The sequence below is a fragment of the Sinocyclocheilus grahami genome, unplaced genomic scaffold (genome assembly GCF_001515645.1).
Source record: "Sinocyclocheilus grahami isolate Dianchi unplaced genomic scaffold, SAMN03320097.WGS_v1.1 scaffold1690.1, whole genome shotgun sequence".
Taxonomy (NCBI): Eukaryota; Metazoa; Chordata; class Actinopteri; order Cypriniformes; family Cyprinidae; genus Sinocyclocheilus; species Sinocyclocheilus grahami.
Genome location: NW_015506869.1, coordinates 69,352 through 95,765, shown reverse-complemented (window position 1 = coordinate 95,765; position 26,414 = coordinate 69,352). Strand labels below are relative to the sequence as shown.

At 38.4% G+C, this 26,414-nt stretch overlaps 1 protein-coding gene across 1 annotated transcript in view; it reads left to right on the top strand.

Moving 5' to 3' along the window:
* The window catches only part of LOC107572070 (structural maintenance of chromosomes protein 1A), a 96,407-nt gene that overhangs the window by 58,509 nt on the left and 11,484 nt on the right, over nucleotides 1-26,414 (top strand). The window contains exons 10-22 of the mRNA XM_016258473.1: nucleotides 458-565; nucleotides 647-832; nucleotides 913-1,092; nucleotides 1,365-1,511; nucleotides 1,603-1,740; nucleotides 2,317-2,433; nucleotides 2,525-2,631; nucleotides 2,829-2,970; nucleotides 3,065-3,210; nucleotides 3,306-3,459; nucleotides 20,894-21,007; nucleotides 21,109-21,265; nucleotides 21,942-22,096. Coding sequence (XP_016113959.1) covers nucleotides 458-565; nucleotides 647-832; nucleotides 913-1,092; nucleotides 1,365-1,511; nucleotides 1,603-1,740; nucleotides 2,317-2,433; nucleotides 2,525-2,631; nucleotides 2,829-2,970; nucleotides 3,065-3,210; nucleotides 3,306-3,459; nucleotides 20,894-21,007; nucleotides 21,109-21,265; nucleotides 21,942-22,096 — 1,851 coding nt within the window. The remainder of the gene's footprint in view (nucleotides 1-457; nucleotides 566-646; nucleotides 833-912; nucleotides 1,093-1,364; nucleotides 1,512-1,602; nucleotides 1,741-2,316; nucleotides 2,434-2,524; nucleotides 2,632-2,828; nucleotides 2,971-3,064; nucleotides 3,211-3,305; nucleotides 3,460-20,893; nucleotides 21,008-21,108; nucleotides 21,266-21,941; nucleotides 22,097-26,414) is intronic.

Genomic DNA, 26,414 nt, shown 5'->3' with positions numbered 1-26,414 from the left:
AGTGATTTATTACCATTTTTCCCTCAAATACTTTGAGAAAATAAGTTGTCACAGTGGACAAAGTAAACTGTACTTACATGAATAAATCCTGCCCATATCAACAAAAGTGAGGTTGGTGGGGGGGGGGGTCTCTTAAAAAAAATTTAAAAAAAATATTGCACTTCATGATTCATGCAAATGATGAGTTTTTGTTGGGGTGGCTTTATATAAGTGCATCTCTGAAAGGAACTGATTGTCTTCTGAGAAGTTTTGATGGCATTTTTTAACCTAATTGATAGATTATGGAGTATCCAAAACCATGGCAGGAATGACACTTTTGATGAGGTGTGCATTAATCACTCTGTAACTGATGGAAACTCTGCAACAGGTGCAGAATAGCTTTGAGAGGAAAGAATGAAAGGTTATTCAATGGAAAAAAAGCCATAATTTGCTCAACTCTATGATATATTTCATGCAGGTGATGGAGCAGCTGGGTGATGCTCGTATCGACAGACAGGAGAACAGCAGACAACAGCGTAAGGCTGAGATCCTGGAGAGTATCAAGAGGCTGTATCCTGGATCAGTGGTGAGAAGCGATTTCTTATTGTTCACAGTGTCATTGCATGTGTCTTATATAGCTGGATGATATGGTCATCTCATTTTCCAGTACGGGAGACTGATTGACCTGTGCCAGCCCACACAGAAGAAATTTCAGATTGCTGTTACTAAAGTTCTGGGCAAAAACATGGATGCCATCATTGTGGATTCTGAGAAGACAGGTCGTGACTGTATCCAGTACATAAAAGAGCAGCGTGGGGAACCCGAGACCTTCCTGCCCCTAGACTACCTGGAGGTGATGTCACTGGATCTATTTTTCACAGAATGTGTTGTGCTTGAGCAAGTTGGCTCATGTATTATAATGTCCTCAAATAGGTTAGGCCCACAGATGAGAAACTCCGTGAACTGCGTGGTGCTAAATTGGTGATTGATGTAATTCGCTACGAGCCACCACACATTAAGAAAGCCCTGCAGTATGCCTGTGGAAATGCCCTGGTCTGTGAGAACGTGGAGGATGCTCGCAGGATCGCCTTTGGAGGACCATACAGACACAAGGTACGAAGGGAAAAAAATCACGTCACAAAAAAAATCCAGCTATTGGATAGGTTTTGAGTGTGTTATGCAGTAGATTGTTGGGGACCAGACTACAAGGAGTCCATAGATGTACTGTCTAAAGCCTGTAACACCACAGCGACTAAAGCGAACCCCTTAGAAACCCCAATATCTTAGAATTGTGATGATTATTTCTTAGACAAGAATTACATTAAAAAAATGTTTTGTCTGGTTTGTATTTGGTAGTTTATTAGTTCTGGATGTTTTTTTTTTAGACTGTGGCTCTAGATGGGACATTATTCCAGAAGTCTGGAGTGATCTCCGGAGGTGCCAGTGATCTGAAGGCCAAAGCTCGGCGCTGGGATGAGAAAGCCGTTGATAAACTGAAAGACAGAAAGGAAAAGCTCACAGACGAGCTCAAAGTAAGTAATTCACATTAAGGATGCTTAATGTGATATGGGCAAGGAGATTTGCCGTTGACTGATTGGATTGATGTTTGTGTGTGAATATCAGGAGCAAATGAAGGCAAAGAGAAAGGAGGCAGAGCTGCGTCAGGTGCAGTCTCAAGCTCATGGTTTGCAGATGAGACTCAAATACTCTCAGAGTGATCTGGAGCAAACCAAGACCAGACACCTGTCCCTTAACATGCAGGTACCCACCACTTAGTCAACTTGTGGTGTTCCAAACTGCTGTCACAAAAAAGCTGCTTATTGCTTTTATAAAAAGTGGAAGAAATAAGACACTAATGTTCAAAAATAATATTAATAAGCAAAAATTTGGAAACACTTTACAATAAGGTTCCATTAGGTAATGTTAGTTAATGTATTAACAATGAACAATACATTTATTACAGTATTTATTAATCTTTGTTAATGTTAGTTAATGGAGATACAGTTGTTCATTTTAAGTTTGTTAATTCACAGTGCATTAACTAATGTTATCAAGCACAACTTTGGATTTTAACTTAACTTAACTGGTCCATGAAAATAGCCTTTGATGCTCACATGGCATTAAATATATACTGCTATACTACTACTTGAGTTTAACTGGTGTTTAGTCACAGCTGTGTATTTAATGGCATTTTGGAGCAGCTTTGAATGTGGCTCAACCCATCTAAAATTGGAGTCAGAACTGTTCTGTTTTGCTGCTTGTTTACTTTTCTCATCAGAAACGACTTAAATGCAGTAGAGATATTTGTCACACATTTTGTTATTGGGGTAATTTCAGGAAAAGTCAAAGCTGGAAAGTGAACTTGCTAACTTTGCTCCACGCATTAATGACATTAAGAGAATCATCCAGTCACGAGAGAGAGAGATGAAAGACCTGAAAGACCGCATGAACCTGGTAGGACACAGCACAGTTATCTGAAAACAACTCTACCTTGGTTAATTTATCACCTGTCTTCAGCCTTGTTGGTGTTTGTCTTTCATTCCAGGTGGAGGATGAGGTTTTTGTAGAGTTCTGTAAAGAGATTGGAGTTCGTAACATTCGTGAATTTGAAGAAGAGAAAGTAAAGAGACAGAATGAGATTGCAAAGAAACGGTGAGGTCATTAAAAAACCCCATTGATCTTTAAAAATAAATAAATTCTGCACATTTTCCACCCAAATTTGGAATTATCTTTATTATTATTATTTTAAATCTGTCAATTAGAGTTTGTAGGGAGTACTTAACTGTTATAATCAGATGCAAATAGTTGATGTAACTGATAATTAATCCTTTCCTCAAACTCTCTGGTAGCCTGGAGTTTGAGACACAGAAGACACGTCTGGCTATCCAGCTGGACTATGAGAAGAACCAGCTGAAGGAAGACAAGGAGAAGGTGATCATGTGGGAACAGACGGTCAAGAAAGATGAGAATGAGATAGAGAGACTCAAGAAGGTAGACAACTTTCAGATGCTCTCATAATGATACTCTTATTAAGCCTAGAAATAATGTTCGATCTCATTGAATTTCATTTAATATTTCCTAACAGGAAGAGCAAAGGAACATGAAGATCATTGATGAAACCATGGCACAGCTGCAGGATCTGAAAAACCAGCACCTGGCCAAGAAATCTGAGGTTAATGATAAAAATCATGAAATGGAGGAGATCCGCAAGAAACTGGGGGGTGCCAACAAGTGAGCCCTTTCATTGTTTTATTGTAGACATTCATGAATGTTTTTCAAGAAAATGAGTATGATGATGTGAAGAAAAAACATTTGTGTTTGTCTAGGGAGTTGACGCAGCTGCAGAAGGAGGTGACAGCCATTGAGACCAAGCTGGAGCAAAAACGTAGTGACAGACACAATCTTCTGCAGGCTTGTAAGATGCAGGACATCAGACTTCCCCTCCGATCAGGAACTATGGATGACATCAGCCAGGAAGAGGTGTGTGCCAGGCTAATCCTTGACAGCATAAACTCTCAAACTCATGAACTACCAATCAGCAGTTTGGACAGTTGACTGAGTTTGTGTTGTCATAGTTTTAACTTTAAATAATTTTGATCGAAAAGTTTATGCTTGAAATTAGTTGTGTAGACACTCTATATGTAATTTATCTATAATGTGAACTTTAAAATAAAAAAAATGCATTTTGTTTAACTCGTGGAGTAGATGAAGAAAAGAAGTCAACAAATGACCAGGATTAACTGGAACTTCATTCATTTTTAAATATTTTATTTATAACAGTTTTAATACAAACTTAAAACAAATCTGTGTCTAATTAAATATATACAAAAATATAACATACGTAAAAAATTTTTTTATATATATATATATATAAATAATAACCCTAGCCTGAACATGCACCAGATATAATAAATAAAAAAACACCTTAAGGACATACTTAATCAAACGTAAACAAAACATTATCATTTCAGTGAAAAACTATTTTTTGTAAAAAACTCTTGAAAAGATACCGAAGGAAGAGGCCCCAGATTTTATCACATTTTTTAGAAGCACCGAACCATTTCAGCCAGCCATTTATTGAAACTGAGTGGTAAAGTGGACTTCCAATCCATCAAAATCACCCATTTAGCTACGACCACACCAAACATAAGAGACGATTGCTGAGAATGTGTTAATGCTATTATAGGGTCAGAACATCCAAGCAAAGCTAACTCAATATCTGGACTGATATCTTCTCCAAAAACGAGTACCACTGAAAGATATTCTTCCAAAACTCGGAAGTGTTATGGCAAAACCAAAAAGTATGAGCATGTGTGCCATCTGAGCTCTTGCACTTATCACATAACGGAGAAACTAAAGGGTAAATTTGATTGAGTTTAGTTTTGGTATAGTGTAACCTATCCAACACTTTAAACTGTATACGTTGTAATCTAGCATTAATAGAGCAAGTATGAATTTGTTTCAGTCCCTCTTCCCAAATCTCGTTTGAGATATTCAATCCAATTTCATTCTCCCATGTTACTCTGAGGTAATTTGAAGAAACTGCAAAACATGAAACAAGCAAAGAAACAAACCAAATGTTTGTCCATAGGAGGCTGACCCCAAAAAAAGCATACATACAGTGATCCTGAGGCAAACAATGTTTTATGTAGTGGCACACCTGTAGATATCAGAAAAATTGTGTTTGGGAAAGATCAAAAGTTTTATACAATTGTTCAAAAGTGGCAAATCTTTTATCCATCTAAATAAAAGTCTTTGACTGTGGCCAGTCCTTTGCCTCTCCACAGTGAAAATACTTTATCTGATTGGCCAGGCAAAAAATTATGATTATTGCAAATGGGCAGGTGCACAGAAGGACCCCAAATAAATGGCATCATGACAGAATCTAATTGTTTACAAAAGGAATGTGGCAAATATATAGGCAGATTCTGAAAAAGATAAAGCGAGGTAAAGAGACCATTTTTATGGCATTGACCTGACCAATTAAAGATAATGCCCTCCATTTATCTAGATATGTTTAACTTATTTATGGCTTCTGTGAAATTTAAACAAACATTTTATTTTTTTTTAGGAATAATTAACCCTAAATAAGTAAAGTGATCTCTTGTGATTCTAAAAGGTAATGACCTCAAAAACTGAACATCCAGCCCTTCACCCAGGGGCATAAATACACTTGAATAACCAGAAAAAAAGAGAAAACATTCCATTAAAAAAGGCAAAGCAGTAGGAGGATCACTCAAATATAAAAGCAGATTGTCTGCATATAAGGACATTTTAACCTTGCGAAGATGGATGGCCAGGGGTCCTAAAGATAAATCAAATAGCAGTGGGCTTAGACAACAACCCTGATGTGTACCACACTGATGAGGGAAGAAAGCAGACCTATCCGAATTAGTGAGCATTGCAGATTTGGGGGAAGAATAAAGCATTTTTATCAATAGTTTAAAATTCTCACCAAAGCCAAACCAATAAGGCACAGAAAACATATAACTCCATTCAATACGATCAAAGGCCTTTTCAGTGTCAAAAGAAAGAACCACTGCCTTAGATCTCTTACTTTGATTGCGGTCATGGCCGGACTTACCATTGGGATTGAATGAGCTGCAGCCTTAACCCGTTTACATTTGTTCAGTTATGTGCCAGTCAGAAACTATTAGCCGCATTTTAACTGCGCACACGGCTAACAGCTTCCAGCTTGCAGCTGCGACATTCAAAGCCATAATCAAACAGCATAAACTGAAATTCATTATTTTTTTTTCACATAGAAAAAGGACACGTATTAAATCACTTCTGCGCTGCGCCGAATCGCCGATTAATTTGTGATCACATGGCTACTTTAAACGGTTTCATTAAGCCTTTAGCCCAAAAGAGCACACATTTACAAAGATAATGATAAATTCCCTTCTTTACAGAGGATGATTCTATATTATATTAATGTTCCACTAAATTAATCTGAAGAGGTTTTGAGTGCTCTCTCCCGTCCAAAGACTATAGAATAGCCTCTTACAGGGACTTTGTCCCATCTCACTACCTCCACACAAATTGGAGCAGAAATTTCAACCAAACGATTAATAAAAATAAAAAATAGCCTTTTACAGGGTTCTTACGGTTAAGAAAAACCCAGAAAGCTTTGGTAAAGTCGTGGAAATTTATTTTACAAATCTCTATATAATAGAATATATAGTGCACAGCATAAATGAGTACACCCCCTCTGAAACGTAACAAATTCAGGAATTGCTCTTTGCTTAGAAGACATGTTATGGTTTTTTAGAGATATAATATTCCAGCAAGTCTGCTTGATAATTTTCTTATCAAAGTGATAAATGTTGTGTTGCAAAAATGAGTACACCCTCCTGAAAGTTACTAAAAAAAAAAAAAAAATCAATTAATTTCTTGATAATTAAGTGTTATATAGCCCACTGAATCATACTCAGACTTAATGCTGACAACAATGAGACCACTTAAGAGAGAACTGTCAGGAGATTTATTTCTTAGCATAAAAGAGGACAATGGTACAAGAGAAATACCAAATTATTGTTTTAAGTGTGAAAATATAGCCAAAGTAACACAATTAAAAAACAATGGACTTGTGAAAAGGCCCCTGAAATAATCAGGTCTTCACTTTAAGTTTTCATTTAGTAATGAGTGAGTTTTTGCTAGAAAAAGAGCAGGAGAAACACTGAAAGTGTCTCAGAGCCGGCAAAAGCTGTGAAAAGAGTGACACTTTATCTCTCAGAGTAAGATGCAGCATGCAGAAGTGACATGCATGGTTGTTTATCCACACCAGAACTACCGACTGTAGCCAAAGCACAATAAACTCATTTAGCTTTTTACAAGGTCCATATTTACAAAATATAGACTTGTGGGTATCCATACTCTGGTCTCATGAGACCAATTCAATCATTTCGGATCTAACAGCATCCAAAATGTTCTGGTGTTGCTAGAGGAGGAGTACAGAGAGAAGTGCTTGTTATCTACAGTGACGTTCAGTGGTAGTAAAGCTTTTATATAGGGATGAATGAGTGCTGAAAGTGTGAGGGAGTTGTACTTTATCAACACTATCATGAATTCACAAACCACTGTGTGATGTTGAAAATAGTGAGAGTGGTTCAGCTGTACCGCGTCTTCTCGCTCTCTCTCTCTCTCAAAATGGCCTCACATCAGCGCATCTGCACTAAGAGAGCTGCTGCACACTGCGATACAAGACTTATGCTCGGCTGACAGGACTGTCACTTGCCTAATCGGGTCAGTGTTGCATCATCACAAAAGTTTATCATTTGCACGTCTTTTTAAGTCTTTTAAAAAACCATCCGGTACTTGTGCACTCCAAACTAGTTTTCTGGGTGCTCACGGTCACATCCAAAGCGCGTGCACATGAAGCCGCATCGCAAACACCAAGAAAAAGTTATTGTTTTCATTGTTTCTGACTAAACTTGCATTTTAATAAATAATGTTACATAAAGACAATTAAACGGTCAGTAACAAGTTACTAGCCATAGCACAAGAATACAAATTAAACAAACTGTTTTAACTTTTTCAGGTAGGCTAGCCTAAAACTAACAGTAGCTGCTACTGTTCAGGAACAAAATACTATGATGTAGAAAGTCACAGAGATAGATTATATTTATATATTAATCCATATTAAATATTAAAAAGTTTAGTCAAGAGCATTTTTTTTATTTTCTGTTGTTCTTTAACACAGACTGACAGACAATAGGTATACTAAGAGTTTAATTTATAATACTGGCTAAGCAAATTACAATATACTTAACATTCTGGCATTCAGTTATGTGATTATGTAGCCTAACTTATGTTCTCTGCATGAAGTAACGTCTGGCACAGTCACAGCCTGTGCTTATTAGAAAGCAAACAAATAGCATTAATAATCATTAATTTTCCTTAGCATATGCTATGATAAATCTGAACATTTGAATGCCTAAGATATAGGAGTTAGACTATCACACAAACTACAGTGCTGTTTTTACAAATATCTGTACAATCGCAAATGTACTATAAACAACAAGTTACTGAGTAACTTTCAGGCACAAAATTCTGTTTTGCCCCATCAATGTGTCTCCGAGCAACACAGTGTTTTGTTTCTCAGCTTCACACGGACCAGTAAATGGTTCAAACAGGCTATAAGTACATTCGTTTGCTAAGTTAAATGAGTTAAACAAATCGGTTGATTTAAGGATTCAACTCGCTCATTAAGTCAGTCACTTGCTGCCACCTACTGGCGGTTGTAGTTTCATATTTTAAAAAGTAGCTCATTTCATTTTTGCAATCATTTAATATTTCTACATTAAAATGTTGTATTTAAACTTAACATAACTTATGCAAAATCCATCTATTAATTTTGTTTATAGTGATTTCATTTGATTGTTAATAGCCAACATGTTTTTTTTTTTATTCAGATTGAATTTATTAAATTTAAGAATCTGACATAACAGGACACAGATATGACAATACATTTTCATAATAATACATCTGTTTTTTTCTGCTCAGTGTTATTTTAGGGTTTTGATCTCTCAACTGAGAGATCACATCCTGTTTATTGTATTATAGTGACTATTTAATATTACATCTAAACTTTGACTAGGCTAGACATGTTGCCTAGTAATTGTATACAGTATATGAACCTGAAAGCATATTTAAATTTTTGTGTATTTTGTGTTGTTAATGTTATAGTTGAGGGCATTTGTAGTATAGGTATAGGGCCCAAACATAACCTCTAGCTCAGGGGCCCCCGGCCCCGTAAGTCCTGCCCTGATTGCGGTACACAATATTTAGCAGGCGACGTGAATTAAACAAAGAAAATCTTCCTGGGACAAAGTCAGTTTGATCAGTGTGAATTAACGAGGCCACATGTTTATTTAAACGCATGGCCAAAATCTTGGCAGTCAATTTTTGATCGCAGTTAAGACGACATATTGGCCGGTAACTTGAGGGCTCTGTGAAGTCTCCCTTTTTTCTTTAGAAGGTATATATGTGCCTCATACAAAGAGTACTAGCCTGCCCACTCCTTAATTGTCTGGCAAGAAGCTTATCTGCCTTATCTCCCAATTCAAACTGTTTAAGTTTAATTAACAAATTAGAAACCTGATCGCTTAAAATAGAATTACAGTGGGTACGGAAAGTATTCAGACCCCCTTAAATTTTTCACTCTTTGTTATATTGCAGCCATTTGCTAAAATCATTTAAGTTCATTTTTTTCCTCATTAATGTACACACAGCACCCCATATTGACAGAAAAACACAGAATTGTTGACATTTTTGCAGATTTATTAAAAAAGAAAAACTGAAATATCACATGGTCCTAAGTATTCAGACCCTTTGCTGTGACACTCATATATTTAACTCAGGTGCTGTCCATTTCTTCTGATCATCCTTGAGATGGTTCTACACCTTCATTTGAGTCCAGCTGTGTTTGATTATACTGATTGGACTTGATTAGGAAAGCCACACACCTGTCTATATAAGACCTTACAGCTCACAGTGCATGTCAGAGCAAATGAGAATCATGAGGTCAAAGGAACTGCCTGAAGAGCTCAGAGACAGAATTGTGGCAAGGCACAGATCTGGCCAAGGTTACAAAAAAAATTTCTGCTGCACTTAAGGTTCCCAAGAGCACAGTGGCCTCCATTCCTTAAATGGAAGACGTTTGGGATGACCAGAACCCTTCTTAGAGCTGGCCGTCTGGCCAAACTGAGCTATCGGGGGAGAAGAGCCTTGGTGAGAGAGGTAAAGAAGAACCCAAAGATCACTGTGGCTGCGCTCCAGAGATGCAGTCGGGGGATGGGAGAAAGTTGTAGAAAGTCATCACTGCAGCCCTCCACCAGTCGGGGTTTTATGGCAGAGTGGCCCGACGGAAGTCTCTCCTCAGTGCAAGACACATGAAAGCCCGCGTGGAGTTTGCTAAAAAACACCTGAATAAGATTCTCTGGTCTGATGAGACCAAGATAGAACTTTTTGGCCTTAATTCTAAGCGGTATGTGTGGAGAAAACCAGGCACTGCTCATCACCTGTCCAATACAGTCCCAACAGTGAAGCATGGTGGTGGCAGCATCATGCTGTGGGGGTGTTTTTTAGCTGCAGGGACAGGACGACTGGTTGGAATTGAGGGAAAGATGAATGCGGCCAAGTACAGGGATATCCTGGACGAAAACTTTCTCCAGAGTGCTCAGGACCTCAGACTGGGCCGAAGGTTTATCTTCCAACAAGACAATGACCCTAAGCACACAGCTAAAATAATGAAGGAGTGGCTTCACAACAACTCTGTGACTGTTCTTGAATGGCCCAGCCAGAGCCCTGACTTAAACCCAATTGAGCATCTCTGGAGAGACCTAAAAATGGCTGTCCACCAACGTTTACCATCCAACCTAACAGAACTGGAGAGGATCTGCAAGGAGGAATGGCAGAGGATCCCCAAATCCAGGTGTGAAAAACTTGTTGCATCTTTCCCAAAAAGACTCATGGCTGTATTAGATCAAAAGGGTGCTTCTACTAAATACTGAGCAAAGGGTCTGAATACTTAGGACCATGTGATATTTCAGTTTTTCTTTTTTAATAAATCTGCAAAAATGTCAACAATTCTGTGTTTTTCTGTCAATATGGGGTGCTGTGTGTACATTAATGAGGAAAAAAAATTAACTTAAAGGATTTTAGCAAATGGCTGCAATATAACAAAGAGTGAAAAATTTAAGGGGGTCTGAATACTTTCCGTACCCACTGTATATTCATATTTCAACTGAAGAATAGATGTTTGTTCTGATGATTGAAGTATGGATTCTATTTCAGACAGACACCTTCGCTTCTCCCTCCTTTATGACGATTCATATGCAATATGACCTCTTAACACTACTTAATAGGTTTCCCACAGACAAGAGAAACATCCCCCTTGTCATTGGTCTCCAAAAATTGGCTTAAACGTTCAGACATATAAGACTGAAAATGTTTATCCATTAATAAATGAGGATTGAAATGCCAACATTTATGAGCACAAAAAGTATAATCACGAGCAGACGGGTTAAAGTGCATATTCCAGGTTAGAGACCCCAGTGAGTCGATGTATAGAGAAATAATAGATTTTCTAGATAGATTTTAACTAGATTTTCTTTAAACTATACTTTAAAATACGCATCTTCCCACATAGTGAGGTAGACATGTGAGGGCGTGTTAGAACGAGCCGTTTTAGGTAGGCGTGGTTAACTCTTAACTTTTATAAAGAATATCTCTTTGGATTTGAGACTTTAGTCTTTGCAACTTTACAGATCTGCTTTATGCACCAAGAGCTTGTAACACTCCAAAGAGAAAAGAAAAATTGAAATTGCATCATATGACCCCTTTAAGTGCCGGCGATGCAGTGTTGCCAGATATTGATACTAAAACAAACAAAAAAACTAAAAATAAATAAAATTAAACCGAAATTATTTCCAATCTTTTGCAAATAAGATAAGACAAAGATATCGCTGACTTTAAACTGCAACTTCCTACTTTATTAACTTTCTAAAGTCTTAAATTAAGTGGAAAAGACAAGTCCAAATACTCTTACAATAGCTGGATCTGGCAAGACGAGGCTGCGCCTGCGCCCTCATTCACAACTCTCTCAAGCCTCCTTCACTCTGCCAGCGTCTCGCAACGATAATTTTCATAACAGGGACGCTAAACATTCTTGCAAACTGTCTAAACTGAATTATACATGTCATGCAGGCATTCACATGAGGAGTTTAACAGCAAATTAGTCATTCAAAGAACAAATTTTATTTTTCAACATGAAAAATTTACAGAGGTCCGGACCTCGTGGCCTCATAACTGGGTACGGGCCTGGCCTGGACATGTATGTGAAGTATGTGAACTGGAACGCACAATAATGTGATTCTCTTTTTGTTTTATTGAGCTTTTTGCAGACTAGAGTGAGGAGATGGTAAGTTTGAATGTTAAAGTGCATATTCCAGGTTAGAGACCCCAGTGAGTCGATGTATAGAGAAATAATAGATTTTCTAGATAGATTTTAACTAGATTTTCTTTAAACTATACTTTAAAATACGCTATTAAGGCTTCTGGAGTCGTTTTTGTGAGAGAATTTTACTTCCGTATCTGAAAACGGCTAAAACTGGAAGTGACGTAACGAGAGGGAGAGCGGTCCACAGGAAAACAATGGATCACAATGACAGTTCGGAAGCTGAGGAAGTTTTAAATGTTTATTTACACTTATGACGGACCACAGATACAATTATGAGCCTGCTATACGGCCAAGAGAGCAAGGACAGGCTAGGATTAGACAGAACAACGATCAGAGGAGACAAATTTAATTGTGTGAGGAGAACAAGGCAGGTGTCTTGGTGAGAGACCAGTGTTAGCTTAGTTATACACGTTAGCTAACTGTATGTAATCAGGCAATAGCACAGCTAGTATTGGTCGTTTATAAGTATTGATACTTACCAGTAACAGAAACTAATAAGCGTTGATCAGGCATTACACTCGTTAGTATCCCGACACTAACGTTATGTGATATAGCGGTTTCTCATCACCGCAGGAGAGAGAGATAAACACGTTTTTGTTTCATTGTGTGTGGGAAATGTGAGGCCATGGTCACAGCTGAGGAAAGTCAGTGCTGCAGGGAGTTAGATGCATACTGGGCCTTAGTGGAGAATGTGACCCCCACACACTTGCTGCTTGCTGTCTGATTCTGCACCCAGGCTTTGAGGCGTGCTGTCTGAACCCATATGTGCTACAGACAGCCTATATGCACTTCAGACTGGAGCATGGACCCCTCCAGGCCAGCAGACACATGTATGTTTAGGGCAGAGATCATTTATTATTCTGAGCTAAATACTTGTATTATAAATACATAGTAGGACCCACTTTATATTAAGTGGCCTTAACAACTATGTACTTGCATTTAAATTAATCATTTGGTACAATGCACTTATTGTGTACATGTTTTTACATTGTACTTATATTTGAAAAATACCTGCATGTAATTACATCTGTAATTAATTTCTGTAATTACATTTATAATTACACAGTTGACCCATCCCTTACACCTTAACCCACCCTTAAACCTACCCATACCAACAAACCTGTCCCTAACCGTACCCATATCCCACCTTAATAGCAGCAAAAGTGTTTTGCAATACAATATGAACACAAATAAGTACATTGTACTTCATTTTTGATGTAAGTACATGGTAGTTATGGCCACTTAATATAAAGTGGGGCCTAGTAAATGAAAGATTTAAATATTAAAAACACCTGAATACATTATTTTTTTTCAATTACAAGTTGCCTATATTTAGGTCACAACTACCAATGTAAGTCACACTTTTTGATGCCATTGGTATAAGACAATTTTGACAGCATACAGGCAAGTTGTCCGCTGGGCCTATAGCATTCTGAGCAGGCACATCAGGAAGGCCTTACCTGCATGTGTTGTGTCAGCCATTAGAAGACAGTTTCCAGAGGAAGGAGGACTTCATAAAGGTTTTGAATGGCACCATTTTGGTGATAATATATAATCACAATCACAAACTGTAAACTTGTTTATGAAGTTTACATCAGATAAATATCAAGCAGATCTACATTTATGGTTAATTCAATTCAGTTTTATTTATACAGCACTAAATCAACAAATATTATTTCCCAGCACTGTTAATACCTAACTCAAAACACAACATTGCAACTGTTTATATATAGATAGATAGATGGATAGATGTACCAAACATATACTACCGAAATAAAAATATACCATCTGACCCATTTAAAGAAATTTAACAATCCTTCAGTCTGGGTATCAAACTAATGTGTTGTTAACATGTGTTACATCGTGAATGCTGTGCTAGATACACGCCAACAGCCTCATCTTGTTGATCCTCTGGAAGGATCTGGAAAGAGGAGCAGGTGTAGTGGAAGACAGTGCTGCGTTCTCCTGAGCCTGTGGTGACCTGCAGTATTCATCTATCAGCGACTCCATGAGGCCTGATGCATATATGCTGGGAGAAGCAAACAAAAGTTTAGATCACATTCACTGCTGACCATGCATTTCCACTTGGCCTCCATCACATCTGCATCTCCATTAGGAGCAGAAGCTGCAGTCCAGTAGAGGTGGTTAATAACAGCTGGACTCCACTGCTTCAGATCTTCACACTCCCTCATTACTTGCAATGTCTCCCACACCACATGACAAAAAAATTACCAATTAGCTGTGCAAACAATGTCACTAAGCTGTAACTAGACTTGATGGTTATAATATTAGCAAACTGTGGTTAACCTACCAACTATGCCTTCTCATATGGTAATGTTTTTACACGTTTTTTTGTAAAACATTATTGCTAATGCTTACAAGCTAGCTGCGGTGCTTTACAACAACCTATACACATCTCGTTGTGTCTCATCATTATTTAAATAATTATGTTCACTGATTTGGTAGGTAGTAAATGTTTAAAAACAAGACTTACGGTGCACAGTTCACTTTTTCGTGGAGCAGCATCTCTGACGGATCCGTGAGCATCAAGTCTCACGCCAAGCCACAGGCAGACCGGGACTCAATGAATTGTGTGCATCAGCTCTGAGTCTCACTCGCTGCTTGCTTCGGTATCCCATGTTGAACTGCGTCATATCGCCGGGATGATAATCCTCTGGTGTAAAGTGATCGCTAAATTACACACCACCGTGTTTCTCGAAGCAGATGCATTAGTGAAGTCCCGTCTCTTCACCTGCACAAATGCACCCAGGCCCGGAAGATACTGTCCTTTTTCTTGTTAGAAAACCTGTGGACTCGATGTCCTGACAGGTTGGAGTTAGTGCAACCTCCACAAACACAATAATTTACCATGACGATGGTAAATTGAAGTAAAAATAACTACCGAAAACACACTGACTCACGCCCGCTCAAAGCAGAGCGCGGCACACGACTCCCTCTCGTGACGTAATATGACGCCATGTTAGAAAAAAAGTGGTTTTTGAGAACTGTCAAGGAAACCGTCACTTTTCTTCTAAATTTGTGCCCTCACGCCTTGTAAAACATTTTCAAATCCTGCATTAATTGTTCATATGGTATTTTCATACAAGGTAATATATTAATTTGAAAAAAAAAATGTAGCCTGCAATATGCACTTTAAGTAATCTTCATATATATCCACAAGATGCATGGATTTTATCTAGGGGTGCTCCGATTGATCGGCTACCGATCACTATCGGCCGATAATTGCATTGGGATGATTGATCGGCGGTCTCTAAAAAAGGCAGATCTCAAAAAACCGATCTCAAACTGATTACGCGCCTGCCGTGAGAGGTTTGGCACGACACGCAGCGGCACAGTCTCAGTCTCTGTCCGGCGCAGGTACAATAATTATAATGCTGAAGGTGAGGTACAATTCATATTTCTTCATTAAATGACTTATAAAGTAATTTGAAAACCTTATGTGAGACGTAATTACACAAACCGCGTGAGTGAATCTAATCACCGCGAGCGCTCTCTCTTTCTCTCTCAAAATGCGCAAATTGCTTCAAATCACATCGCTTCTGTCTATAAGTGAGCTGCACAGTTGACACAGGAATTATCACTTTAGCACAACCGGGGCAGTGTCACATCGTCATTAAAGTTTATAAATTGTATTTCTTTTTAATTCTTGAGTTTTAACCATTCTGCACTCACGCGCTCTCCTGGAGACTGCGCTCATGGCATGCACACTCGCAGCGCACACACATAACGGCAGGTTCACACATACTCCATTTGCAGTACATATTTTTTCCCGCACTCATGTTAACGGATTAAATATGGCGTTATTTTAATGACAAATGTCGAGAGTGCATTTTTGTAGAGCGAAGGTAGATTAGTATAATGCGCAAGCACGAATCTCCCCGCTTGCACATGGATTTTCTTTGCTCTCGCACAAAACCGGACGCGTGCACTCATATATAAACCTGGTTTATAAAGCGTTCACTGCACGGTAGCGGTGCGTCTGCTGCAGTGCAGAGATCGTTTCCGCACAGAGTCTGCCGCACGCGCTGAATTAAAGTGACAGCGCATTGTTTGCGGTAAATATGAACTTGGATTGACACGAAAATTGAGTAATTACACCATAAATGCACATAATGAAAGTCTACTGTGTTTCACAGTCAACACGTATGAGTTTTTAGCTAGGTTTAGAGGAAAAGAGCACTTCTAGATAAGCAATAATAGATGCATTTGTGTACTTAATAGATTGTATTACTGTACTGTGTAAAAAAAGAATCACAATGCTGAAAAAGCATATTCAGTAACAATGTTTGGATTTGAAATCAAAATAATGGATAAATGTTGTGTTTGTGGTAAACAGCCACGGATCAGAAGCACATTCCTGTGTGAAAGCAGTCAGTGCTGCTTCTGCACTGCTTACGTGTACCACACATGGACTGCATACGCTGGTGTAAAAGACCGCCTCACATACAGCTCACAAAATCAGGCTTGTGATGTGTGTAAGCTATTGTGCAACAATTGCACAATTGTAAAAACAAAAATGCACTGCATGGTCAAACATTTAGGTCAGATAAATATATATATATATTAAAAATATTAAAAAAATGCCCCCTCCACCCCTCAAATTAAAAAATCCCCCCAATAAGAGTCACCTAAGAGGGGAATTCCCCCCATTTTCATTAATGAAATTAAGGCCCTGAGTAAATGTCTAAAAATCCTGATTGGAGTATCACTATAAATAATTCTACATGATAAAAAGAAGGCTTTAAAAAATCGGTATCGGCAGATACGGCTTCCTGTGATCGGCCTCAAAAATCCTGATCGGAGCACCCCTAATTTGATCAAATAATTTAAAACATCTACAGACTAAATAATAGGAGGAGCTTGTGAAGAGAGACGATCGAGATGAGGATCCAAATAGCAATTAAAGTCTCCAGCAATTATCAAAATGGTCGAGTTAGATTCGGGAATAAGCCCGAATAATTTTCTAAAAAAAAAAACAGGATCATCTATATTTGGCCCATACAAATTTCTGTCTTTCATCCTCTCATCGCCCAGATCTTGGTACCCAAATGTTGACAAGCATGATGTAAGCAGTTGTGAGCATGATGTAAAACCATTGTGTATCATTATTGTATTTATTGTCCTCATTTGTTAGTCGCTTTGGATAAAAGTGTCTGCTAAATGACTAAATGTAAATGTATCAGTATATTGGATCCATTCAGTCGGTCCTAAAGGGACAGCAGCCTAATAAAGCTGTGGAGTCTGTCAGTATGTTAATCCAAAAAAAAAAAAAAAAGGTCAATCCCTGCTCTTGACTAAACATTTGCAACTTTAATTTTAATGATTAATCTGTTTTTAATTGTCAGTTTATTCAATTTCTGTATATTTCTGTACCTGAATACTACTGTTAGACCTAAATGGTTCCCTAAATGAATTTCAGGTCCTGAGTTTAGTTGATAATATTGGTTAAATAAATTATAATATTCAGTGATGTGATGTGTTCTCTGTGTGGAGTAACGTCTGGCATGGTCGCAGCTTGCACTTATTTTAACAAATACAAAGCAAGTAGCATTAATAGTAATTAATTTTAGTTAACATGCTATGATACATTTGAACATTTTTATTCTTATTTTACATGTATTCTTGTAAAATAATGGAACATTAGGTCATGAATATTGTTTCAAAAGTCATGGAAAAGTTATGGAAATGTATTGATAAAAATGTGTACAAACCCTGCAATTTGCCCTAAGCTGCATCTGTTCACTGGGTCTAATATGGGTTTCCTGGAGAAAAATAATGTCAGCCGACAATGACTTTAAATGTGCAAACACCTTTCCCCTCGGGTGCCCTATCCAGCTGACAAACGTAATATTTACTACAGCATTGTTATTACTCTTAGTAAAGGTACTACTCATACAACATAGTTAAAAACATAGCAAACACAGAATCAATAATAGTCGAAGCAGGAATACACATTATCTTGTGCAACAAGAAACCTAAAGAACTCCCCACAGCTGCCCCAAGAACCGAAGTAGCAAGTATGGTGCAAAGATTAACTTGGCTTACCTTAGCCCAGGGGTAGGCAAGTTCGGTCCTAGAGAGCTGCAGTCCTGCAGAGTTCAGCTCCAACCCTAATCAAACACACCTGAACAAGCTTAATCAATGTCTTCAGGATTACTAAGGCGTGAGCTTTTTTTTCAGGGTTGGAGCTGAACTCTCCAGGACTACGGCTCTCTAGGACTGAACTTGCCTACCCCTGCTGTAGCCCAACAAAAGAGCAGAAATGGAGAAAAACCAGTGGCGTAACTTTGCTTTGAAAAGTGGTGGGGACACCGCACAACTTGCTAGTTTTTTTTATTTAATAACCTAATTTACTTGGGGACTGGGTTTAGAGTTGGACAAACTTAATTTTTGCTTTTCAAAAATACATCGATGTACCAGGGGCGGCGCCAGGTGCTGAGGGGGTAGATCATTGACAGAGGGAGCTGGGTAATTCAGGGCTCCAGACTCATTCTTGCCACTGGTCGCTCTTTTGCGATTAACTTTCTCAGTTGGTTGCACGAGCACGTTTTTTTTTTGCCTACAACATGATATTAATCAATGCATGCTGATTAACTTTTATTGTAGTTTATAATTATATGGAAACGAAAGTAGTTACATTCAACCCCTTCTTTTTCATCAGTGGTATTATTTGTGATTTGAATTTTGTGAACGTGAGTTCCTCTTTTGCTGTGTTATAAGCCGGGCTTCAGATGCTTTTGATTTCACGATCTTGTCAGGTTTTACAATAAAATATAATTGTCTGTTTAGCTTACATCTATACACCTTTCACCTTTTAAGACAAAAAAAAAGATGGATTCATTATTTTTTATTAAAATACACAACAATAAAACAGTAAGATTCAATGACAAACTAGCTTACAAAACGTTATTAACAAAAACAAATAACATGAGGCATGGCATAGGCCTACATGCTGTATTAGGCTATACAATGACTAATAAATTACAGAACATTTAGCAAACACTGAGGAATCAAAAAAAAAAAAGAGAGCCTCCATAGCATAACATGAGGTAAACAGCAAACACTAGTTGACTAGAAAAATCTTTAATAGAGGGCAGGCCTACTTGGCACAAGGAAGCTCTCCATTTTTTAAATAAAATGCTTTAGCCTAATGACATTACAAAAAGTGCGACAGCTGCAAATCACATCATTATTGCACTGCACGTGTTATGCATGCGTAAGGAGTCAAATGTTGTTGTTTTTTTGTTTTGTTTTTTAATCACCCTAATTAGATTATGAAGAATGATTTGTTGATCTTGTTTTCCCTTTAATACATACCTTCCGCAAAATATTTTTCAATTACTTTCAAAAAGTGGTAGGGACAATATCGACCCTGGCAAAAAGTGGTGGGGACATGTCCCACCCGCAAATTACGCCTATGAGAGAAAAACACAAGGAGTAAAAAAAAAAAACTCTGTTCTTCTCCGCGCAAATATCAGTAACCTGAATCACTTACTACAATGAGAGTTAGCAGAATGTTTAAAAAAAAATAGTCCACTTCTATTAGTCCACTTCTATCAGTCGAGGTCCAAACTCAGGCCAAGCTGAGTAAAGTCATACACAGAAGCTACGCTGAGTCATTCAACAAGTTATCTACAAACTTCTCAGCCTCTTCCAGAGATTCAAACCAGAGCTTGTGACCGTTATGGTGCAGCATAAATTTTGCTGGAAAACGCAGGGACCATTTCAGCCAAGCCTCCCGCAGAGCTTTTGTGACTGAGCTAAAGGCACGTCACCGTGCTGTCACCTACGGTGTATAATCAGGGAAGATATGAATCCGTTTTCTTTTATATTCCAGAGGAAACTTTTTCCGGCTCAGACGGAGGATTAAGTCTTTATCCCAATCATTGTGGATCAGTGCGATTGATGGTGCGAGGTATCTGGCTTTAGACGGCTTTGATAACAGTACCAGAAGAGCTCAATCAATTTTCTCAGGTTTGGGGAAGTTGTCTCGGTCGAAAAGTTCGGGAATCAAATCCGAAATGAACACAGAGGGATGGGATGCCCCCGCTCCTCTCCTTCGCTTATTCCCACAAATTTTAGATTCAGCCTTCGAGAATGTCCTTCCAAGTCATTCAGTTTAGTCCAGAGAGATATAATTTCCACACGCAAACCTTCGTACACCTTTTCAAACTCTCCGAGGCTCTGATCCGTACCGTTCAGGGCCCCTTCTATTTCCACCATTTTTTGTTTAACTCGGGCCTGTTCTGACTGCAAGTTAACCAGCATGGCGTCTAACGCATCCAAGCGAGCACTTAATGCTGTCATCTTGTCCTCTATCAGTTTATCCCCTTGGGCACTGATTGTGGCAAGTATCGCATTCACATTTCCTTGAGATAGAATCGCCTGGGTCGGCATCCTCTTTAGTTGCAACGTTTTTGAAGATTTCCTGGACTCCATTTTTCAGACACGATGAGTAAGTGAAATAAAGAAAATCGCACTCCATGCACTTAAATTTCACTAGGTACTCAAAACAACTGACAAAGACAAAGTAACATCATTATTGCCTGTTTAGTGGATTGACTGTACTTAAATTACAAAAATAGTCAAAATATGTCAATGGAGAGGAGCTCAGAAAAAGGCAACTACTCCATGATCTGGGCACGTAGGCCCCCTTCATTACTTGTTAAAAATATAACCCAGGCAAAGAATCTAAAATATAAAGATTTTATTTTTTTAAATATAAATTTTACTTCATAATTATTATTATACAATATTATTGTAATAACACATTCTATAGTTTTCATGGAATAAAACAATTTTTTATATAAAGTTTTATGGTCATTCTACAAAGTGGAAAATAATCCTGTTAAAGACAAGTAGGTGTGTTAAAGCTTTTTACTAGTGTATTACATAAGCCCACCTAACTTCTTGCTTGTGTTTGTGTTGTAGGGCAGTTCTCAGGCTGAGGAGAGCCTCAGCAGCAGTCAGAAGACATCTAGCACCGTCTTAGCCAAGGAAGCTCTTATCGAGATTGACTACAGCAGCTTGTCAGAGGATCTGAAAGTACATCAGTGCTTGCATGTTTACACTATCATTACACTACTGTTTACACTATCATAAGTGTTATAGTGTGTTGAGAATATGATGTGACTGATGCTTTGCAGGACTCACTGTCAGAGGAGGAGATCAAGGCCGAGATGAACACATTGATTCAGAGACTCAATGAGCAGCAGAGCATCCTGCAGAGGATCAGTGCTCCCAACATGAAAGCCATGGAGAAACTAGAGAGTGTTAGAGACAAATTCCAGGAGACCAGTGACGGTCAGTCATTCCTAGCATATGTGAAAAAAATTACTTGCATGGGAATAAAAGCCGGTCATATATTTTTTTTAGAAAATAAATCTCACCCCAAAAATTGTTTTAAGAGTCTTAATTAAATTTAGCAGCATGCTATGATGATTGAGTGCAACTGGCAGTGCCTAAGCTGCACATTTACAGAGCAGAAGCAGGACAATAGTAGCATATCTAGTGTGCAACTGAGCCACACTACAACCACCGTCAACATGTCACATGCTTTTGCTCACGATTACCAGCCTATGATGTGATATTGTCTCCCCTCCCACAACACAAATTCTTATGAAAAAAGATTTTTAGAAAAGATTTTATATTTCAAATCTCCCCTTCAGTATGTGTGTACTTGATGCACTAAAGGGTTAGTTCACAAAATAATTAAAATTCTGTCCTTACCCCCATGTCATTCCAAAGATTTTCGTTTAACTTCGAAACACAAATTAAGATATTTTCAATGAAACCTCATTTAGAACAGGTTTGGAATGGCGTGAAGGTGAGTAAATGATGGGACAGTTTTCATTATTGAGTATCCCTTTAAAAAGTTTAACATTGTAGAGTGGGACTTCTCTGTCTCACTCAGCTTGTCTGTGTTTGCAGCATTCCTAACATTCATTTACTGTCTTTTTTGTATGTTGGAACATCATAGAGTTCGAAGCTGCCAGGAAGAGGGCGAAGAAAGCCAAGCAGGCGTTTGAACAGATAAAGAAGGAGAGATTTGACCGTTTCAACGCCTGCTTTGAGTCTGTGGCCACTAACATTGATGAGATCTATAAAGCTCTGTCCCGCAACAGCAGTGCCCAGGTACTTAAACAATGACACATCAACAAATAATCACATCTTTAAAAAGGCAGCTAAGGATACACCTCTTCCACAAGTACTTAAAGGGGTCCTATTATGTAATCTGTAATGTTGCTGTTTGAGCATAAAAAAGATCTGCGAAGTTACAAAGCTCAAAGTCCACTTCAAAAGGAGATATTTTATTTAACAGAAATCCCTTCAAAAACTACAACGAACGACTTGTTTGGACTACAACACATATTTTCCGGGATTTGTGATATCACAAATACCGATGAATGGGATGAGACCTGGTTGAGCTGCACTAGAGAAGGAAACGAGTGTTATCACTATGTCGGAGACACTAGCTTTCCCAAGACAGACAAACTTAGAGTGGTTACAATCATCCGGTTTGGATGGGCCAGTTAACCGGCCAGTTAATCACAGCACGCACTGGCCCAGCTGACTGATCACGGCACGCACTGGCCCAGCTGACTGATCACGGCACGCACTGGCCCAGCTGACTGATCACGGCACGCACTGGCCCAGCTGACTGATCACGGCACGCACTGGCCCAGCTGACCGATCACAACACACACTGGCCCAGCTAACCAATCACAGCACATTTCGTATTTCAGAAGGCGGGCCTTCATTTGATACAGGAACTATTCGAGCCGTTCGTGCCAGATTGAGGAGAGAGGTGTTGTAATAATGTAAAGTATGTGAAAAATAATGTGTTTTTCGATCAACCTAGTATGAGAGCCTGTTCTAGAAAAAATCAAGACTTTCTAAAAGAGCATAATAGGACCCCTTTAAAGTGCATATTGCAGTTTAGAGACCCAGTGAGTCAATGTATAGAAAAATAATGTAGGAACTACATATTTAATATAACCTAAATAAATTTTTCTCCTGGAGACTGAGCTCATGCACCCTCATAACACGCATAATGCCAGGTTCACATTACTCCGTTTGCAGTGTGTATGCGGTGTGTATTTCTTCCCTGCTCATGTTAACGGATTAATAAAGCGTTCACCCTGCACACGGTTGCTGTCCGGCAGTGCGCTCCAGTAGCGGTGCGTCTGCAGCAGTGCAGAGATCGTTTCCGCACAGAGTCTATGTTTGCTGCACTGCAAGCGCTGAATTAAAGTGACAGTGCATTGTTTGCAGTAAATATGAACATGGATTGACACGAAAATGTAGCAATTACACCATAAGTGCATATTATTAAAGTCTACTGTGTTTCACAGTCAACACATATAGGTTTTTGGCTAGGTATAAAGGGAAAGAGCACTTTTAGATAAACAAGGCAATAATAGATGGCACTCGTGGAGGTAGGAAAACAAAGTTCTTTATGAACTGCAGGATTGCTTGTAATAAAGATCTAAATGCAAAAGAAAAGGCAGTAGAGCTGACTATTTCTGTCAATGGTAAGTTTGTGATAACGTAAGAAAAGTAGTTAAATGTTTTGCCACTTGCTTGAACAACTTAATATATTAATCTAGAAGTAAGTGCAAAAGTAAAAAGCATTGAATAATGTGTTGCTTATATTTATTGTTTAAACATGTCTGTGAAAGATTGTATTACTGAACTGTGTAAAAAAAGAATTGCAATGCTGAAAAGGCATTTTCAGTGACAATGTTTGAGTTCAAATGGATAAATGTTGTGTTTGTGGTAAACAGCCACGGATCAGTAGCGGACTCCTGTGTGAAAGCTGCTTCCCCTCTCACAAGAGACACCTAAGAGGGGAATTCCCTCCATTTTCAAAAATAAAATTCAGGCCCTGAATAAATGTCTAAAAATCCTGTTTGGAGTATCACTATAAATAGTTATAAATTATAAAAAGAAGGCTTTAAAAAGATTGGTGTCGGTGATCGGTATGGGCCGATACTGCTTTCTGTGATCAGCGATTGGTGATCGACCTCAAAATTTCTAATCAGAGCACCCCTATTTGCAATTTCCTCAGTGTCGGTACTGTCATTGTGGTCCATTGTTTTTTTTATTGTTAAAATTGACCGCACTCCCTCCCGTTACGTCACTTCCGGTTTTGCCATTTTTCAGCTGCAGAAGTAAAATTTTCTCACAAAACAACTCCAGAAGCCTCCTTAAGTTGTAATTCTAACTGAAAGTGACACTGTTTAATACTGTAAAGCTGCTTGCTTTAAATCAATCTATTGCATAAAGTATTATACACATAAATGTGACAACTTATTTTATGCCTAACCAGAGAACGAAAAAGCAAAAGACGTTGCCGCGAGTATATTGGGGCCTTTACACATGACCGATTTTTTGTTTGTAGCTTTGTAAAACTTTCCCGCATTCTACGGCTTCGTTTTCACCTCTCATAAGTGTGTCTTCTGTTGGATTGCATGCAGGAGGGCTGAATTACAGTCTTGCGCTATAACGCCACACTGGTCAAACCTCGTTATTGCAGGCTCTTACATTAGGCCATATGATATCAAATGACTATTAGATGACGACAAACGTTTGTTCACAGTTTTTTTTTATTGTCAACTAATAATTTCAGCCCTAGTACTGAGTAATATTATCAACATGGACTTACAACATGTTAGCAGTAGGGCTTGGTAAATGCATAATTTCTGTTAGTATCACTACAGTAAGTACATGTAACATGTAACAAGAATGCTGTGAAATAAAGTGTTGCCCAAACCACTTTGCAATGCAAGCACATCTTTATGTGTCTTAATGCAGTTTAGCGTACACGCAGTGTGTTCTGTTTTGCTGTCATTTTGCAGATCTTGCTCTCGAGTTGAATCTCAGTGGGCTGTGTGTGCACTAGAATGAAAGTCCTGTTCATGGTGGCCCGTATTGTTGTTTAAATTCACTGCCATGACATACTTATTTAAGCTTGACCAACTGTAAAGCAGAAGAAAGATTCAGGAATCTATAACTTTGATATTTGACCACTGTTCATGATTTAAAAAAGAAAACTGTTGCAGTTACAATAATATCCTAATTTCTGTCAGGAGTACAAATCAAACATGCACAATCAAACCACATACGTTCTCTGACATGTTTAAGGACATGTTCAATCTATTATAGGAGTTTAATACACAGTCAAATGGTCTAATGAAATCCCCATTTTGAACATAAGAAAAATGTTAAAACTTTAGATTCTTTAGGTCATTACACTACGTATAAATCCAACAGGTAAAATACATTATAATAAATACAATACATATTTTAAATTAGGGCTGCACGATAAAGCATTTCAGCATCGAAATCGCGATGTGTGCATCCGCGATAGTAACATCGCAGGATGTGCGATGTTTCGTATACTGATTATTATATTTATACTGATTGTTTTCTTTGCTCACACACAGACACGGTGTCTACGGGGTACACGACAGCTGTACAGAGATACCCATTTTAAATACATTTAGTAGCAGAGCTACTGCACTCGAGTTTCAGTGCTGGAAATCCGTTTATCCTTTGAAACTTCCACGTCGTCGAGGAGAGCGCAGGTCACAGTCGCTTTGCAACGGCAGACGCCACGAAAGCGCAAGCTCCCGAGCTCTTTGGAAAGAAGGAGAAAGCGGCGCGACTGGCGTTTTCCCACGCGTTTTTTGGCGCAACCCAAAGTCTGTCTACACTGGATGCGACAAAGCAACCGTTGCCAATCATTTGAACTTGGTGTCATACGTGGTATTTGTCATGCCGCGCCGCATCCAGTGTAGACAGCATCACTGATTATATGGGTTCATTGTATTGTGTCGTGCTGCGCCGCTCGCGTCCGTTGTAGACGCGGTGAGAGCCACGCAGATGCACGTGAACACTGAATTCTGTTCACTTCTGCTTCTATTTGTGCCTGAAATACTGTGCTCTGCAAGTATCCTTGTGTAAACAGATGCTTATGGCTTAGGTGAAGGGAAACAATTGAGGAAGAAAATGGATGTGTAACAGTATATTGTTTTACAGCAGTTTAATGTTCCTGAGGCTTTCTGTTATGAATGTTAATCAAACAACAACACACAAAGAAAAATCACTTTTGTAGCTTTAACACAGATTTATTAGATTTAATTTATACAATGAAAACTATGCAGTGTTATTTTACATTTGATTATTCAATTTCTGTACTTGAATACCATTAGACTTACCTGAAAAAATAAAGCACTGCTTATTCCATTTGTATCTTTGTTCTGTTATATTTATCTATGCTTGTAATTTGTTTATTTCCTATGCTGATTTACTCGCCTACAAAATCACCCCAATCATTGATTTTTTTTTCTTTTTCAAATAGAGCTATATTGAAGTCATCAGATTATTTTATCATATCGCAATATATATTGCAGAAAAACAAATATCGCAATGTGAGTTTTTTCCAATA